Source organism: Heliangelus exortis, chromosome 7 (genome assembly GCF_036169615.1).
Source record: "Heliangelus exortis chromosome 7, bHelExo1.hap1, whole genome shotgun sequence".
NCBI classification, from domain to species: Eukaryota; Metazoa; Chordata; class Aves; order Apodiformes; family Trochilidae; genus Heliangelus; species Heliangelus exortis.
The window spans coordinates 30,840,453-30,859,899 of NC_092428.1; the positions used below are offsets into that span (position 1 = coordinate 30,840,453).

The window sequence follows — 19,447 nt, forward strand, 5'->3', positions numbered from 1 at the left end:
TTGTGCAGTAGTTCAATAAAAATGTTACAAAACAAAATTATCACAGTATATAAGTAGGAAGAATAACAGTCTAAGAAGATCTGAACATCAGGACCTAGAGCTTCATTCCAGCCCACCTTTCCATGTTTAAAAAACACCTCACAAAATAAGAAAAAAACCCAACCCTAAACACAGAACCAAAAAAGCAATGAAAAGAGTCAGTAAAGAATAAAATCCAGAAGGGTGTGGCTTGAAAAAAGAAACAAACTTAAGAAAAAGGCCAGAAAATTGGGCAAACATTATTCACATGATTCAACACTGGTTATACCCAGGAATGTACATTCTGGGGACCAGTTTAAGCACAGTGTTAAAGAGCTATCCACGTGCTTGTAGGATACTTGTAGGTCAGGATGGATGTTGTGGTTAGATGTGTGTGTCAAAATACACAGGCAGTGGGGATTAAATAGTCAAAATCACATCATCAATCAAAACTTGAGCTATCCCCCCCCTTTTTTTTTTATTTGCTTAATAGTCAAGCACAGTTTACTTAAATCACTGCAGAGTCTCGAGCTTTTTAAACCTGAAAATTTGGAGGATGTTGCACGCGACCCTTGGCATTCTTAGAAGTTTGTTTTTTTTTTTTTTCTTAATAAATCCCTTAGCTCTTAAGTACAGGTGAAAAAATGTGTGTTAGAAGAGGAAAGTATCTCCTGCAGAAGGTCTGTCTGCTACAGTGGCTGGTGATGGCTGGAAACTGACATATGGAGGTTGAGGAAGGAGCATCTGCTCAGAGTAGGTTTGTGTTACTGCTGTTTTAATGGCAATTAAGGCCTCTATGTAGTAAGCACCTTTGCTTACTGGGGATTCAAATCTCAGGTAAAATTTTACATGGTGGTGGTTGCCTGTAGGAGGGATAAGTGCAGCTCCCAGCCACCACGTGCATGGCTCAGTAATCCCAGAGAGCCATTAGTTATGGTGACCATTACACATGTCCCTTTTGTTCTCATTATTTTCCCCTGTGATGCTTTTTCTCAGTGGGTTTTTATTTTTCAACATATTAATGCTTTGGCCTTCAGATTTTAAGTTGTCATGTGATGGTAAAGACCAGTTGGCAGGAATTATTTTGCTTTTTTTTTTTGTTAGCCCTCAATGAATTTGTCTGAATGTTACTTTGCCTTGTTTATTTGCTCCCAAAAGGTATGTTTTCCATTTAAATGGGCAGTTGTTCAAGAGCTCTTGCAAAACTGTGTTACACAATGCAAGAATTCCTAATACATAAGCAAGGGGCAGGCGTGGCCAACTGTTGTCAGCTTTTTAGGTCAGTATGCCATGAATCAGTATTTATTATCTAACTTTGGTTCAGAGTATGAAATGTTGACCTTTTAACTGTGTGGTTAAGTTTGAGACCATGAAAGGAGGTGGATTATCCACAAAAGAGTGTCCCATCTGAAACCTTGGCATCCTTAGCCCTTGGTTTGAAGGGAAGGCTGCTCTCTGAGGTGAGGTATTAGCAGTCTCACCACGTGCAGCTTTGGCATCCTTTCTTTTCGTGAATAGCTAAATGCTAAAAAAGCATTTGGAAATGCTAAAGGCATTGGAAAAGCCCAAATGTTTCCTGTTGGTTCATCCCTGGAAGCTCTCTTTGTCAAGGGCAGGATGCGACCTTTGAACATCCCTGCAGCTTTGTAGTGGGGATGAAATCATTTTATAAGCTGTGATCAAAAAGCATATTGATGGATACCGTCATGCCCTGTGGCATTTTATCTCAACCTTGTGTTAATCCTGTCTGATAATCTGTCACAGCTCCTGTTCTAGTGGCACTGAATGCTTCCCAATTGCAATTCTCATTCTCCTATCAGTTTTCCAAAATGTTCCTGTTCTATTTGTCAGCTTTCTAGTGATGACATGGCTCATTTTAATACTGAGTATTTCTAATAGACATAAATCCCTTGGTAATTTGATGTTTGTCAATCTGCAAACCCTGGTGCCTTTCTGGCATAGAGATCCAAGGAAAGCAGCTTGGGTGTAAATCAGAAAAAGCACAGAATACTTTGAAGGAAAATGGTAGCTGAGGACACAAGTTTCCAGATCAGGGTTCCTGCTTCATAAAGCAGATTAACTTCTCCAAACTGTGCTCTGAAACTGCAGAGCAGATTATGTGCTTGCTGCTGTGGCTGCTGGTAAGGAGGGGTTGCATTTAAAAGCCCTCGAGATGCTTCACAGGGTATAAATAGGGCAAAGCCAGGTCCTTGTGGGATCAGAGAGGGGCTGAGCTGAGCATCCATCCTTCTCATGAGGGCAGCACATGCTGTCTGCCCTTGGTAAATCACCAGGAACTCACTGTTCACCGCTGAATCAGACCAGTCTCTGATTAGTATTATAAGCAGCAAAGCTTTGTTCCAAAATCATTCCCCTGGATCTCCTGCCTTGGCTTTTTGCCTCCAGTCTGTCCTTAAAAGTCTGCCTGGTTTTCCAGTGTGATTTTTTTTTTTTTTTTTTTTTTCCAGACTGTGAAGGTCATTCAGGTATCAGTAGTGGGGTGATTTTATAGGATAGTCTTCTGTCTCCTTCTGTAATTCTGCAAATAAATCATCCTGTTACGACATCACAGACACTTAGAGCACCCACAAGCTGCTTAGTGCTTTAATCTCTGGATGGATTTAGAAGCCAAAGGGCAAGGATGGATGGGAGAAGCAGAGCATGTTACCAGCCATCTGAAAGTCAATTCCAGAGTCAGCCTTTGTAACACAAGATGGAGGCACCAGATAAAATGGGGAGACTAATGAAAACAAAGGGTGTTTCTTGCCTCTAGGGAAATACAAAATAATTCTTTGTGGCAGTCCCTTAGTTGCTCCCCATTTAGAAAACAACAACAAAAAAAGTTTTATCCCTGAGCTTCTTGGGAAAAGGGAAAGTTGTGTCAGAATTTTGAATTTTTGTTTTTTTTTTTTTTTTTTGTCCCAGAGATTTTCAGCCATCTCATGGTGGAGACAGGTTTTCTGTTGGCCACAATGGGAATTTGATACCCAGTTGCTTTTGAAAATCCCATTGACCTCTCTTGAATACTGGGTGACCAGGAGCTTTTGTGTTACAGCAATGCCCAGGAATGCAGAGCTTTGTGTTCCCATTGTTTTCCTGTCCATATCTTTTTGGTAGCCTTGTAAGTGCATGGGATCCTCTCTGGAGCTGATGGACCACAGTGGGAATGATGCCTTGAGTTAGGGTTGCGTAAAGCAGGTGTAACTTCCATCCACCTGTAGGTGCCAGGCCGGTGGCTGAAGCTGTGAGGGACAGCAGTGGGAGAGGCAGTGCAAGGCTGGTCCCTCAGTTCAGCTTCCAGAGCAGCTGCTGAAGGCTTAAACTGGGGTGAGGACCTTGTTGTCCTCAGCATTTTCTGAATGCCGCAGTGTGAGACTTGTAAACTCACCAAGCAGGCATATTTTGGCAGAGGAACAGAGCCTGTTTGTTTCATCTGAGAAGACCATAGAAGCTAAGCAGAGCATCAGAAAAGAAAAGAGGTGAGAGCAGTGATGGGGGCATCTGAGTACAAGATGCCTTTCAAGAAGGGAAGACTTGGCCAGGGCAGGACAGACACAAATCTCTGGCTCCTCCAGTGCCTCGACCGCTGCTCCATGGCCCAGTTACATGCCCTTGAAACAAGAAGGCTTCACGGATCCCTTTATCCCAGTGATGAGCATGATGCCATCTCAATGCAAAGATCCTGGAAAATCTGGGGACAAAAAGGGCTGTGCTGCAGATGACTTTTAAGGGGGGGAAATACACTCCCTTGGAGCTTTTTTTAATTCAGGTGTTTTGCAATGACCCCTTCTCCTGTCACTCGATGAACTCATGACATGTTTTCTGTTTCTATTTCAGGCCAAGAACATCCTAACAGCCTGAGGCACAAATACAACTTTATTGCAGATGTGGTGGAGAAGATAGCTCCTGCTGTGGTTCACATTGAATTATTCCGCAAGTAAACAAGTCCTCAAGTTTTGATTTTTGTGCTCTTGAAAACAGCTGCCAGTGTGGCAGTGATGTGGATCACTGCTATGGAATAGCAGAGAGTTGTTTGAGATTATAAACGTTTTCCTTGTTTAAGAATTGGAGATAACATTTAGGTGTTTTGGCAAAAAAAGAAAAAAAAAAAAAAAAAAGATGATCTTGTTAGTGATAGGGAGTAAAAGCAGATCTCCTAAAGCATTAAAAACCCAACAGACTCTTTGAGTGTTATTTGGAGTGATCTGTGATCTTTCAACTTTTTGCAGTGATAAATATTTCTTTCCCTTTTGCAGGGATAAATATTTCTTTCCCGTGTCTTTTAGACTTCCTTATTCAAAGAGGGAGATCCCTGTTGCCAGTGGTTCAGGCTTCATCGTCTCAGAAGATGGACTGATAGTGACAAATGCCCACGTTGTCACCAACAAAAACAGGGTGAAGGTGGAGCTGAAGAATGGTGAAACGTATGAAGCTAAAATTAAAGATGTGGATGAAAAAGCTGACATTGCACTAATTAAAATAGATGCTCAGGTGAGCAAGACATCTTCGCTTCTTCATTTATATCCTCCTTTCCAAAAGCTTTTGCTGATTTTCCTGTTTGGAGGAAAAGGTAGTTTATGGCCTGACTTGCAGAGAACAGCTGTGGTAGGTGGATGCACTTTTTTAAAACACAAGTTTGTGGTTGGTTGTGGTTAATTTTATCCCCTGTCAGTGTAGTGCAAGTAACTGCATAGCACTTCTGCATGCATCCTCAAAATAAAAGATACCAACATAGTTTGCTGGCTGGGTAATATACACATACATTGGGTAATATAATTCTCTCCCTCTGGGGAGAACTGGAGATATGTAGTGGGATGTATTAGTCCTTCTCATGTTCCTCTACTGAAATAAAAAATTGCTTCTAGAGGATGCATTTGTCCCTCTGAAGGGCTGTACCACACTGATGTAGACACTAAAATGGAAAATATCTTAGGAAACATCCTGAGCATGCAAATTAAACCAGCTTGGAAAGATGCTTTTACATTGGCAGATGGTTTTCTGAACAAATGAGAATGCAGCTTCCCATCCCTAGCTTTCCTCCATATCAAACATTTGGCTGTCAGCATCACTCTGCCTCCTGGGACAGCAGAGAAGCTGCCCTGGGGTTCTGCAGACATCAGCAACGTGGAGCAAGTGGAATATTGTGTTGAAATACTGTGTAATGCAGATGCAGTTTGATGTATGGGACTGGTTGGGGTTGCTCCTGTTGGTTTCCCTTGTTTGGGGCTGTTAGTTGGTGACCTCCTAATTCAACAGGCGAGAACATTTCATTTGAAACACATGGCTCAAAAATGTGTAGATCTTGCAGTGTTGTTTTAGTTCAGACCTATTCCCCAGCGAGGTCAAAAGTGTTTGTGCCAGAGTTCATGACTAAATCAGATGTCTAGAGCAAAACCCTTGGATGACCCAAGATATGAAGTGCTCCTGCTGCTCTTTCCACCTTTGTAATTTTAAAGATTTTTTTTTTAATTTCTTATTTAAAACCTTAATATCATCATGGCATAAAACCTTAACAATAAAATTTTTTGCCATGTTTGTTTTTTTTTTCCCTCTGTTTTCCTGAAGCAACCCATTTGCAGGTTTACCAATTGCTTATTTTCCCAAATTTAGAATGAAGTAAGCAAAAGCAGATCTGCAGTAACAAAGGACAGGGAAAGATCCCCAGGATCTGGCAGCATTAGGCTGAGGAGTGGAGGGCAGCTGGAAAAGTGATTTATAATTGGAAGCACAAAATGGGGAAAATAGACCAGAAAATGGCAATGAGGAGGAGAGGACTTCCAGCAACAGGGAGAGCTTCATAGGGAGGAGCTGGTGAGATAAAGAGGAGAAATTGACCTGATGTGACAGATTGTTTTGAGAAGGGAGCAGAGAAGGAGTTTTATGTTATTTGAGACTCTGAAGAGATGGCTCCAAAATTTCCCCAGTAAGCTGTTTGTGGGAATGGAGAACCTGGAAAACTGGAAGCAGCTTGGAAAAAAAGAGAATGCAGCCATGGGAGTTGCCTGCAGCAGAAACCACTGCTCCACATGACTGGAATTGGCAATTCTAGTTATGACTTGTGAGATGGCAGATACTCCTACTTTTTAAAAATTACTGCTGCATAATGAAATAATAATCATCACTGTCTGGTGCTGGTGCAGGGTATCTTCCATCAATTTATTTTTTAATGTAGTTGTGACCCTGTTTTGCAAGTGGAAGATCAATTTGTTGTTTGTAGGTGTTTGGAAAGAACAGATGATTTTTGATCCAGAATGCAGCAGCTTTTAGACTGTGTTAAGAGAAATTTTTCAAAAAATTGTAATTATCTTTATACAACTTATTAATTCAAGGTTCTGTCTTTGTCTTGATGTATTGATTTCTGAAGCTGGCCAGCATAGCACATGCTGCAGATGATGAGCTCTGCATCCTATTTAATTTATATATATATTTTTCTGTCTTAGAGCTATCTAGAGCCAGATCAGCTACAATTTTCTTTTTGGTGGTGGAGAAGGGAAGAACTGATTCATTAATATTCAGTTCTCTCTGAGGAAACTGGTTGGTTTTAATGAAACTTTGGGAAATGTCTCCTTGCCTGGAGGCAGAAAGAGCTGGGCAGGCCCCCTCTGTCTTCCTCAGGTAATGTCATCTTAACACATCCCTCTGGGCAGCAGGAGATCAAATTTTATATTTCTGCTCCAAATTAAATTGAATACAGATATCAATCTGTGCTGGACATCCCCTCAGTAAGTGTCCTGTCAGTTGTACAAGCCTTTTGTGTTGATATCCCCTGGCCCCTGTTGAATCTCAAGATAATTTTGAGAAGACTTGAGGAAAAGTTTTTTAATTGCTTGGGCTTATTGCTGGGATGAGAGACCAGTTTTCCATCAAGCTCTTGGGAAATCTCAATCCAAGGTGAGGCCTGAGGCATTCTTTGTTTTTAGGACAAGTGATGCTTTGCACTTAGAGAATTAGAAACATGAAATTTTAAGTGTTCATTAAAAACGTTCAAGGCAGCTGAGAAGGTGATTTTCAGACTGTACTTTCCTGGGCCATGTTCACATATCCATTCAAATTCAGTGTTTGAGCTTTCCTTTTTATTCTGAAATGCCTTGCAATCATTCAGATTGATAAAAGGCTTTGTAAAATCACAGGAGTAATGATTTGTTGAAGTGGAAAAGTATGAAAAGTATTTGCTGACTAAAGAAGTCAATGTGACGGTACAAATAACCCTTTAAAAAGCTGGATATGGCATGAAAACAATCCCTAGGGATTTTTCTGAAGCTAACAATTGAAGTTCTTCCTTGTGAATAATTATTTGAACCATCAAATCTAAGATGCAGAATTGGTTTTGGTTTTTTTCCTTCTGGTTTTCTGTGGCATTATAAAGCAGCATCTGAAGGGTGAAGGATTCCTTTGTGGTTAGAAACAGAGCTGGGCTTGAAATATGAGTTTAAGCTGTCAACTGGTAATCCTAAAACTGTGAAGATTTTTCCTGCAGCCTGCACTCTGTTTTTCTTTAAGGTGTGAACTTCTGGCCTAAGAGACATTACTAGAAGTAATTTGGCTTTCTGAGTGCAATAGGAAATGAAAGAGGGTGATAAAATCTGGGCACCAGTAAGGATGAATGGTTTCCCTGATTAAATAACATATTGCAGTCACTGAGGAACAGAAACCTTGGGAAAGTTGTTCTAATCCTAAAATACTTTTACAGTCTATTGAAGAGAAAAACTGTATTTCTTGTGTCTGTAGTGAGAGACAGTGGTTTGCTGAAATGCTGGATGTAGGAAGTAAGATTGGGGTCCCTTGTGAGTGCAACCATCCTTCCTCATCCAAACAGCTTTGAGGAGACAGTGATACTGGAAAGAAACAGCCCAGTGGTAAACAGTTTGGGTATGAACATGCAAAATTTTTAATCCTTGCCCAGGAAAATTTGGACTTTGGCAGCATAGGCAGAGGCTGCTGAAATCCATCCTGTGTGGCACGCGTGACACTGCAGTAGCCTGAAAGCCATCAAAAATGTTGCACAACACTCCAAAGCTGGCAGATGCTTTTGGGCTGGCTGAGCTTGATTATGAAATTCATCTCAAGACAAACAACTACCTTGGTAAATGAGAAATGTGTGATACAACTGCTGAAAGCTGTAAACACCAGGAGCAGGAAAGGAAATTTTAGGGTGACTTAGTGGACAATGTCAAGGTTACTTGCAGGCAAAGTTCTAAAAGAGGCCTGTGCCCTCACCCAAATTGAAACTGGAATTATAGAACCATAGAATGGATATGGTTGGAAAGGACCTTAAAGGTCATTTAGTTTTAACCCCCTGCACGGGCAGGGACACCTTCTACAAGCCCAGGTTCTCAGGGTCTCATCCAACCTGGCCTTGAACACTTCCAGGCAGGGGGCAGCCACAGGTTCTTGGGCAACCTGTTCCAGCATCTCAAAACCCTCACAGGAAGGAATTTTTTCCTAATATCCAACCTAAATCTCTCCTCTTCAAGTCTGAAATCATATCCCCTTATCCTCTCACTGCACACCTATGTAAAAAGCCCTATCCCAGCTTTCTTGTAGGCCCTCTTTAGATATTGTAAAAGTCACTATAAGGTCTGTAAGCCAAAAGTAGTGGAAGATGGGAGGTGGCTTTTGTCTGGAAACCAATTCCACCCTTGGAAATCAGACTCTGCCCACCAAAATTTTCTCTGTGGCAGGTGCCAATGGTTTGGCAGTGAGTACAGAAGGAGGGGAGCACAGAGAATGGCTTTACACTGGGGTGTATCTTCTTTCTGCACTCTTAAAACCAGCCACTGCTTCTCAAGTAGCACCTGAGCTGTGGAAAACACTCCAGGGTCTGAAGATTTTTCTTCTTCAGTGTGACCATGTATTGGTTTCTCTATCCCAGTCAGGATTTGGCATCTCCATGGCAGTGGTGGGTGTTGGACTGATCTCTAATTTGTGGTGGTGTTTCAGCCTTCTTTACTGAAGGTTTTTCCTCCATCTTACTAATAACCACTTAGTCTGACACTTTTAAATCAACAGAACCTACTGCCCTCATTCCTTCAGTGGTTTCGTGAGGCAAGGCAGTGTCTGGATCTTTGTGGTCGGAGGGGATTTTCCTTTTTGGTTTTTTTTCCCTGTGTGTACAAACAGGAGGAAGCAGGAAAGCAAACTTTTCTGTTTGTCTATCCATGTTTTAATAGCCTGCAGTCTGAAAGACCAAACTAATGGAATACCAGATGTAAGTGGCTTTTCTAAAATGCTATTTCACTTTGAGATCTGTTGCTGGATAGTATGTTGCTTCCTCTCCAGAGCCTGAGGAAGCCCACATATTGGTTCCAGAACTCTTCAGGACTCCTAGAAATGAAGCAACTTGTAAAAAGCTTGCGTGTTAACTCCTGCTTACTCACCAGTTTCTTGCCATCTTCATCTCTTCATAACTCTTGCTGTGGGGACCATGTGCCCATCCAGCTCCTTACACAGTGAAATGCTCACACACCTCCAGGGTGGGTCTGCCAGAAGGTATTTTATTTTCTTTTAAGGGAGAAGAGCAATATCTTGCCAGGTAATTGAAATCCTGGTGGAATTAGCAAAACAGCACTTTGTCCTTTTTTTAAGGTTGTTGTTTTTTTTTTTTTTTTTTTTTTTTTTTTTTTTTTTTTTTTTTTTTTTTTTTTTTTTTCCTGAAGCTTCCCATGCTCTGTATTTAGATAAAGAGACTCAGTTTTGTTTTTCTAACTATAGAAGAAATACTTTTGCAGGCTTGTAATGCCTTCAGCTTGGGTTGTTCATTTGCTTTGGCATTTTGTCAAGTAGTTTCTAGCTTGTAGATGGTACTCTACATTTTTATATGCTCACGGCCTGTGTTTTTATTTTGCCATAACATATTCTGAAAGTTAAATGGTTTCACTAATGAGAATAGAAATGCAGTTCCCCAGGAAGTTACATGTTTTGCCAGAGTTACTTACAGCTGAATTACTGTACCATACAAGCATCTGTTTCTTTTCCACCTAAAATTGTGTGAGGGAAATCTGCCACTATTTAACACAAGTTGAACTGAGAACAGTTGTCTCCTCAGTTTATTGAACTGCTTCCTGCAAATTCATGAGCTTCCTTCCACAAATGAAAGGGCTGACAGAGCAGAGAAGGGATTTTCTTGCTTTCTGTGCCAGCATAGAGACAGATTAGTTTATTTCATGGATTTAGAAGTTCTGAAACACCTGCTGGTTCTAGTCTCTTGGTTTTTAGTCCTCTCTATCACTGCCTGGTGGTGGTGATGTGCTGCCTCCTTTTGTAGTTTCAGACCTGATTAGTCCAGGCTGCAATAATTTTACCTGCTGCAAGCAGGGTTGCCAATATACCTGGGGTGAACATCTGTCTCCTGGTTAGTGATGAAGTTCTTCTGGACTTGTCCTGGCCTCATGTTCCGAGCTGCTGCCTCCCATCCCCAGCACAACCTCCTCTTAACCATTGTCTGCAGCTGTTTCTTGTGGTGCTGTGCAGCTCTCCATTTCGTGGGAGTTATGTTGATCCAGGGTTTGAGTCAAATCCATTTATAAAAATGTCTGAAGCCCTTGGGGATGAGAAAGGCTTAAAATATTAACACTAATTAATGGCTCCTTCTCCGGCTGGGTGTAAACAGTGAGTCATGTGCCACTTATGGCTTTGCATGTTTAGTCCTATTTCTGTGTAGCTGCAGAATGCCTGCTTGCAGATTTGTTTTATTGGGTAAACACAGATCCCAGCAGAGCCCCAAGGCTTCACCAAATGAAAAAAAAAAAAAAAATGGAGGGAAAGAAAAGATGTTTCGTGTTGCCCAAGGTCATGGAGTGAGTCACTGGGAAAGCTGGGGTTAGGTGCAGGGTGTTTTTGGCTCCCTGTTCATTGTGCTGCAAGGCACACTCATTTGTCTGGGATTTTAATTAACTGTTGGGGCAAATCTATAGTTAACTGAAGAGAATCACGAGTTGTAACAGCAGTTATGTCATCCTGATGCCCGGCAGATGTTATATAAAAATTGAAGAGTGCCTATTTATTAAGGGCCCTAGAGCCTTGGTAACTTCAGGCCATCAGCACTTGGACTTGGTCTGCAAGAAGTGTCCTAGGCAGGGGGTAACATCTGAAGGGTCCTACAGGAAGGCTGGAGATAGATGGCAAGGGTTTGTAGTGGTAGGATGAGGGCCAATGGTTTTAAGAGTAGATTTAGACTGTATGTTAGGAAAAAGTTATTTACCATGAGGGTAGTGTTAAAATAGAACAGGCTGCCCAGGGAAGTGGTTGGGGCCTCATCCCTGGAGATATTTAAGGTGAGGCTTGAGGAAGGTCTGAGCAACATGATCTGGTTGAGGGTATTCCTGCTTACTGCATGGGGGGAGGACTAGATGACCTCTAGAGGTCACTTCGAGCCCAAAATATTCTATGGTCCTGTGATTCTATCCTAGGCAGGAGCTGGCCCATGGGAGAGTGTGAGGGCACAGACAGGGTGTTCTGATCCAATTCTGGCTGCATTGCTGCTGAAAGTGTGCATTGCTGCTGAAAGTGCTTGCCCTGCTTTTCCAGAGCTCCTCTTGCAAACTTCAGAAAGACATCCTTCCCACCCTATCACCTGATATTTGGTGGGGATTTTGATGAGCCTTATACTGACTTCACTTGTAAACCTCCTCTACAATTTAAATAAACACTTGGGCTTCTCAGATAATGGGAAGTTTAGTTTAGTTCTGAAGGTGGCAAGGTTATTTTCAAGCTTTTTTTTTTTTTTTTTTTTTTTTTTTTTTTTTTTTTTTTAATTTTTTTTAAGGAGAGAAACCCCCAAAATTAAAGCCATGAATATATTAATCTCAACCAACTCATTATGGCACTTACTTGTAGAGGCACCAATCAGAGCCTTTACACTCAGTGCTGTTCGCCCCACGCTGCGGAATCCTAAGGAATGGAGAGACTCATATTCCAGAGCTACATTTCATAATATCTGCAGAGCCAGGGGACGTGGGTTTTTTTAAAATTTTTTTATTATTTTGCAACTGGTTTTTTGTCCTTAGCAAAGGGAAGGTTAGGCAGATGCTTTCCAGAAGGAGTGCTGAGTCCCAGGGATGACCCCCAGCCAATCCAGGCAGTGTTTGACACTGAACTGAAGCCGAGCTTATATAGGCACAGGCTTGAAAGCTCAGCACAATCAAAAGTAATTGTATTAGTCAGAGATTGTTCATGTGTTTTCTGCCTGCTGCCAAATGTGGCTTTTTGGCTCGGTGACTGTTTTTGTAACTCAGGAACGTGGTATAAATTTTTAACTTTGTACACCACCCGTCTTCTTTCTTTGCTGTTAATGCAAAAAAGGAAGGTTTCTTTTTTTCTTTAGCTTGTCTACATTTCATTCACTGATAAACATCCCCTTTCTCTATAAAGCATGTTTTCAGTGCACTGGGACACAAAGCCACTTTCTATGTTTGTTTTTTCTTTTTTTTGTTCTTATTTTTTGTTTGTTTGTTTTTTTTTTTTTGTTTGTTTGTTTTTTTTGTGTGTCTTTTTTTTGTTTGTTTTGTTTTTGTTGTTTGTTTTTCTTAATAAGGAGGAGCAGCACCAAAAAAAGATGCTCTTCATGACCAACAACATGTTGAAAACATGTGTGATGTGAGCTCAGTAGCATCTGGTGAGAGATGGAAGGGCCAGGGTGCTCCCTCTGTCCAAACAAGACCGACAAGGGGCTGTTTGTGTTGTGTAGCCCACGTGCTTCCCAGCAGAGCTGCCTCTTCCCTGCTGCACTGGAAAGGTCCCTTGGACCTCTCAGGGCTGTGGGCTGAGATGATGAACTGCTCAGCAGCCTTGCCTTGGGACCTTGCTGCTTGCAAAGGAAACTGTGTCACTGTTGAACCCTTCCCAGAGTCAAACCACAGCCTTGGTTGGGTTTATCCGTGACTGTGGCACTGGCAAAGAGTGTGAATAATTATTATTTAATGCTAGGGCATTGCTGGTTCTGAAAATTTTCCCCTAGAAAGGGAAAGTTTTTCTCCTTGCTGTGTTGCCTGTTCTGTTGCTGTTCCAACTGGTTCTGTTCAACAAGGAGTTGGTTAATTATTTTCTTGCTGTCTGGAGACTAAAGGATGAGTTTCCATAGAGCATCTTATCCTGTCTGGGATTTGGCAGCGGGTTTTATTGAAACAGTCTGTTCATCTGAGTGAAATTTTGCTGGTGGAATTGGTACAAAGGATACACAGGACCAGGCTTGTTCCATATTAAAACCAAAACTTCTGTATTTTGTATGGTGATGACTGAGGTCTTTCATTTTTTTCACTTTCTGCTTTGCAGACAGTGTGTCTCCCAGGACATTTGAAATAAAACTGTAGGTGCAAAAAAAGAAAGTGAAAGGCACTGAGGTTAGTTTATATTAGTTGGGTTTTTATCCGCAAAAGTGCAGGGGACCAGTACAGGCTTTCAAACTGCTGGTTACAAAAGACCCCTAAAGAGCTAGCCCTTGATTTCCAATTTAAGCACATAATATTTTCCCCTTTTTTCCCCCAAAATTTATTAATGATTCAGCTTCTGTTAACTCCAGAAACAGAATTATTATTAACTTGGGAATCTGTACATACACATAGGGCATAACAACCATTGCCTTGTTTCTGTGCTGCAGGTGAGCACACAATATGTAGCTTTATGATCCCATCAAGTCTAGGCACATAAATCTGTATGCCTGAGGACAGCTATAAGATGAAAAATGCACCTCTACAACTTTTCCAGAAGGGATGAATTACAAGAAGGAGGTACTAAGCCAATCTGTAACTCCATTTTAGGTACACAGTTCAAGAGTACCTTGAAAGTATCCCATAAAGTGACTCTGTTACCCACTCCTTGGAAACTGGTTTAAATTAATAAAACAAAGAATTCAGAAGTGAATTCAAGAATTCAAGCTTGAAGGAAAGGTAGGTTAAAGTTGGGTTTGCCAAACAAAAGATGAATCCCTTCAGACTTCTGTTTCCATTTTGGGGTGCAAATCCTTATGTCAAAACTGATACCTGTCCAGGTACATTGGTGGTAGTAGAAATACTCTAGTGACATGGTTCAATATGTAGTTAGATAGCCAGGGAGGGTCAGGATGATTTGGACAACAGATTAAAGGTAAAAGGAGTGAAAAAAGCCACATCACTGTGGTGTGTGTTTTCATTTACCATGAAAAGGGTAAAGACCAATTTTTGGAAAAGCAAAGGAGAAATGGAGCTCAACAGGCATTTTACAGGCAGGTGATAAGTAAAGGCAAAAGTATTTATTTGAAATATGGAGGCCTAAGGAACTTCCTCTCTGTTTTCTGGCTGCTGTGCAGGGGGTTTGGTCTGGTTTGAATCATTGTTTATCCAGCCAGTTCCGTTCCTCTGCAGATACATCATGTCTTGGAGAAACCATCCTTGCTTCCCTGGATTCATTGTGTTGGCAAGGGTGTGTGGATCCAACCTTCCTTCCCTTTATTTTGTTTTGGGTTTAATTGCTGTAAATTGCAGTGCTCTCTCTTGATGCTGGATTTAAGAGTGTTATGTGTCTTGCTGGGAATGTCTTCAATAACATGATGGTTAATATGTTTAGAGATAAGATCTTGAAAGGAAAATGTAATGCTATCCCCACCTGTCATAATAGAAAAATGATGGCTTTAAATCGCAACATCTTCAGAAGAAGCCATCAGTGTATGTAGGAGGCAATATAATTACTTAGAAGAGATATTCCACTGAAGAAAAAAATAAGATGAAACATTAGCTGGTGCTCTGTGACGATATAAAATGCTTTTAACTCTCACTGTCTACACTTGATACACTTCTGCTTTTGCTTTCATGAGTCTTTAGTGTTCACTCAATATATTATTTTTACTTAAACTTTGGCTATTGGCTAATTATTTCAAGAAGCTGTTGGAAACCACTTACTCTGAGTATCATCAGATGGTTGCTTTGTACAGCAGAGCATAAATATTCCTTTGGTCTTTTAATTGTTTCTGATTTAATGGATACCTGTTGTGGAAAAAGAGCCCACTGTTTAGAGCAGGAGTTCATTGAGATGTTTCTGTGCAGAGCCCACGTGAAACAATCAAAGAAAACAGAGCAAGAAAAATCCCCAGGGTTTAGAGGCCTCTCTTTTTTTCCTCTGTGCTATTAATATATCCATGTTTCTGTGGAATTTGTTCTACCAGTGTAGTGGTATCTGAACAACATCTGAATTTTTCTTCTTTCTTCTTCCCCCCCCCCTTTTTTTTTTTTTTTTTTTAATTTATTTCTATTTGTAGGGTAAATTGCCAGTTCTTCTGCTTGGTCAGTCTGCAGACTTGAGGCCAGGGGAGTTTGTGGTTGCCATTGGAAGCCCCTTTTCCCTCCAAAACACAGTGACCACGGGGATTGTCAGCACCACGCAGCGGGGAGGGAAGGAGCTGGGGCTCCGCAACTCCGACATGGATTACATCCAGACAGATGCCATCATCAACGTAGGTCCCCCACTGAACCTCCTTCCCCTTCAGCACTGGGACTTCTTGAATACTTGCTTTGAAAATGTCACCAGTGATGGAATTCTTCGGAAGGGAGAGCAGAGCTTTCCTTTTACCCTTGTTAATAGGGACAGCTGCGGTGCAGCAGCACTTGGTTGTTATTTAAAAACTCCCCCAAGGAGCCACACTGAGGACAATATCTGCCTTCACTCCAGAATTACAAGGGAGGAGGCAATATTCTCTGGTGAATAGGTATCTCCTCAAAATCCCATCATGTTTTCTAAAAAGAAGCCAAATTTGTTTAAGGATTCGAGTTTGTTTCTGCATTGAGGCAAAACAATAGGTTTTGTACCTTCTACTGTTGACCTTGTAAAGAAAGCTTCACCAGTGGCTCCCAGAGCCGCTCTGGAATATTCCAGGTTACTAGTGTGGTACTGCTAAAACAAAGAAAAATCTTGGCTTTCTTAACTTGCTCTGGCAAGAGAAGAAGCTCTGAGCCTTTGCAATGCTCAGCTAAGAGGGGTGATGTTAAGGGCACTCAATGGGTTTGGATGCTAAGACTGTTCTACTGCACATCTTTAATAGACAGTGAAACAAATTACTAGAGAAGTATTTGAAAAATTACTTTCATGTTTTGCTTGCTGTGAATGAAGAGGTAAATATTAAAACATGTTCTTGCCATATGTTTACTTTCAGTATGGAAACTCTGGAGGACCCCTAGTAAATCTGGTAAGAGCTTCTTTAAGTTTGCTCAGTGTCAAGCTTTATTACTTTGTAGTTTTAAGCTTGAAACCAGAAGTCCCACCCAAACCAATGAACAAATAGAATCTCCACACCAGCATGTGATTTAGAGCTTTCAGTGTCTGGCTGACTATACAAAATTCACATGGTTCTTACTAACAGTTTGTGTGTTTCTGTTGGCAAATCATGAGTTATGAGATATGCTTGGATTTCAATATTTAAGTTGTTTATGGTTTGCATAGTTTTTAATATGTGTAATGCCCTTGGTTGTCGGGTTTTTTCGTTTTTTTTTTTTTTTTTTTTTTCCCCCATGCCTTGCAAAAAGTAAAAAGCACGTTTAAAGCTGAGGTGTTTGCCATCAGTGCATCCTATGCAGACAGAATTATTTTTCACATACTGGAACTCAGCTTAATGGGTCAAAAACATATGTACCCCTTTATTTTGAATCACCTAGGGAGGTGAAAAACTCCCTCACACTTGTCAGGAGATTAGAGTTTATTTTTCAGGGAAAGAAGCTGCTGAGATTTCAGAAGTGTGCAAATCATCAGGTGACAGCAGAGATGTTTTATCTGAAACTCTTTTGGAGTCACATTACTGGAAAAAGCGTTTGATTTCAGTGAGCTGTTGTTTTTCTTTTTATTATTATGCAATGTTTGCTCAGGACTGGTCAGCACCACACTTCATGAGGTGCCTGCTGGAATAAACAAACTGAAATTGGCTGTAGAATTTGCTGCTCGGCTTCTGCAAGCAGGAGAGCTGCCCAGTTCTGATCTCTCTTCTGCAAGTGACAAGATGAATATCCACATCAGTTTTCAAAATTGTAGTTTATAACAGACCAAAAAAAAAAAAAAGTAGACTTCAAGGATCCACATAGAAAACTGCAAACCCGTTACAGGGCGTGTTGTGTGTATTTGTCTTTGGAAGAAATGATCCATTTTGAGACATTTCATATTTACTAATAACAACTTCTTGTTTCTCCAGGATGGTGAAGTCATTGGAATTAATACATTAAAAGTTACAGCAGGGATCTCATTTGCTATCCCATCAGATAAAATCAAAAAGTTCCTGACTGAGTCCCATGACAGACAAGCTAAAGGTACTGTAGTTTCTTAAAGGTACTTCCCTGCTTTGGAAGAAAAGGACACGATAATAAACAAGCAAATAAATAGTAATAATAATAATAAAAAAACAGTAAAAAGAAAACAGCAATAAACCAGAAAGCCAACAGCCTTTGAGGCTCCTTTGGTAAGAACAGTTGTTCAAAACCTGTCTTCCTTTTTGTAGGAAGAGCTATAACCAAAAAGAAATACATTGGCATACGAATGATGTCCCTCACTTCTAGGTAAGTAGCAGTGGTGGTTCCTCACCTTTCCCAAGTGTGGGCACCGCGTGCATTTGGATCAAGCTCATGATCTGCAGAAACAACCAGGAGAATGGACCAGCAGTGTCTGCTTCTCCCAGTGCTGGTGACAACTCACAGCTGATTTTTGCTACCTTTTTCCTCTGCGTCTGCTACACGGTTGAAGTCTCCTGTAGACAACATTATGAGCTAGTTTTTACACCACTCCTTGGCTTCTCCTTAACCCTTCAGAAGAGAGACTAGTTAGTACTTGTTAAACTGCCCCTGGGCTCCACTGCTATTGTTACCATCTGTCCCCGTGCTGTCTTGTGGATCAAGGAGAAAACCAGGAGGGTATGTTGTCATGAATTACAGGAAAGCTCCATGCATATTTTCATTTATCTAAACTGATTTTCATTAAACAATTCACTTAATTTAAAATGAAGCCTTTGTGTGGACTTGCTTATTCATCCTTAAACCAGAAAGCACTCACGAGCAGGTGAGGGTGCGTCCTGTAGGAATAACCAGAAGTTTTCCCATGTGCAGGATCAGAGGTACAGCAGAGCATTGGCAACGCAAAGGGCTTTTTGTAGCTGCTCAGGATTTGCTAGTTCTAAAGCAACATTTTGAAATGTATCCACTCTGATCCATTGGGTCTGCTGAAATGATTGTCTTTAACCAGAAATAGGCACTAAAAAGAAAAAAAAAAAAAGTGGAATAACTCTTGAAACACTATTAAGGGTGTGAAGTGTCACATCAACTTATGTATGGTGCCTCAGCCAGTGCATGTAAAGTGAGTTAACTAAGTAAAAATGTGTGATTTTTAATTTTTTTTTTGTTTCCCATCTTGTCAAAATATTTTTGTTACTGTTTCTTCCTTTTCTCCAGCAAAGCTAGAGAGCTGAAGGATCGCCATAAAGACTTTCCTGATGTTGTCTCTGGGGCCTACGTTATTGAAGTCATTCCAGAAACACCAGCTGAAGTGTAAGTTCAACTGCTTTTTTTTTTATTTCTTTTTTTTCTCAAAACCACTGCCACTGACTAAAGGGGGTAATGGTGGAGAATGTTCCCTGCTTAACTGGCTATTCTTCATTATGCTAAATTAACAGAATTGCCACCATCTGAAAGCTATTAGCTTGTCTGCTGGAAATCAGCTTGTGGTTTCAGGGCAGTCCCTGCTGGGCAATATTGCAAACATGTCAGGGTATTGCAGCAAAGCCCTCTCAGTGTTCCTGGCCAAAAGGCCAAGGATTCAGTGGGTGTGGAAATTCAATTTTCATTTTTCTCAGCGATGGTTTCCAAGACATCTGTTGTACCCATGCCAGCACTGGATAAAGACATTTGCTTGCATGTGCTCCCCATGGCCCTGAGAGTCCCTCCTGCAGCAGGGTGAGGGAAAAGCTTTGTGTCCACCCTGTGGAGATGTCTCCATCCCAGTCCAAGCACTGGGCAAACCCAGCAGCCTTCCTGGACTGCCTCCATCAGGGGTGAAATCCTCCCCTGGCACAAGACACTCTTCTGTGCAAAAGCTTTGTCAGGAGTCAGGGTACTTTGGGAGGGTTTTTGGGGTTGGCCAGCTGGTCTTTTTCTTCATATTATTCAGTGTTTGCTCAGAACTTCACCTTCTGGTTGGTACCACGCTCAGTGAGATGCCTGGTTGAAGTAGAGCATCTGTTTGTGGTCACCAGCACTGGTCTGGCTGCCTCTTCCTGGAGACACTTTCTCTTCAGGGTCTGGTTAATACAAAACCACTCAGCTTTCCAGGGTAGGAAATAGAGACTTCAGTAATTTTGTAAAACTAGAGATCATTTAAGGGAAGAGTAAATCGAAGATTGGACTGGATGACCTTGCAGGCCTTTTCCAGACTGAATGGTTCTCAGTCTTTGTGGCATGAGAGAAGTGTAAGTACCTCCAAAACCAGGTAGGCA

At 41.2% G+C, this 19,447-nt stretch overlaps 1 protein-coding gene across 1 annotated transcript in view; it reads left to right on the forward strand.

The window, feature by feature from the left end:
• The window catches only part of HTRA1 (HtrA serine peptidase 1), a 33,785-nt gene that overhangs the window by 12,514 nt on the left and 1,824 nt on the right, over positions 1-19,447 (forward strand). The window contains exons 2-8 of the mRNA XM_071749601.1: positions 3,856-3,955; positions 4,305-4,509; positions 15,245-15,439; positions 16,136-16,168; positions 17,162-17,276; positions 17,465-17,522; positions 18,408-18,503. Of these exons, the coding sequence (XP_071605702.1) occupies positions 3,856-3,955; positions 4,305-4,509; positions 15,245-15,439; positions 16,136-16,168; positions 17,162-17,276; positions 17,465-17,522; positions 18,408-18,503 (802 nt within the window). The remainder of the gene's footprint in view (positions 1-3,855; positions 3,956-4,304; positions 4,510-15,244; positions 15,440-16,135; positions 16,169-17,161; positions 17,277-17,464; positions 17,523-18,407; positions 18,504-19,447) is intronic.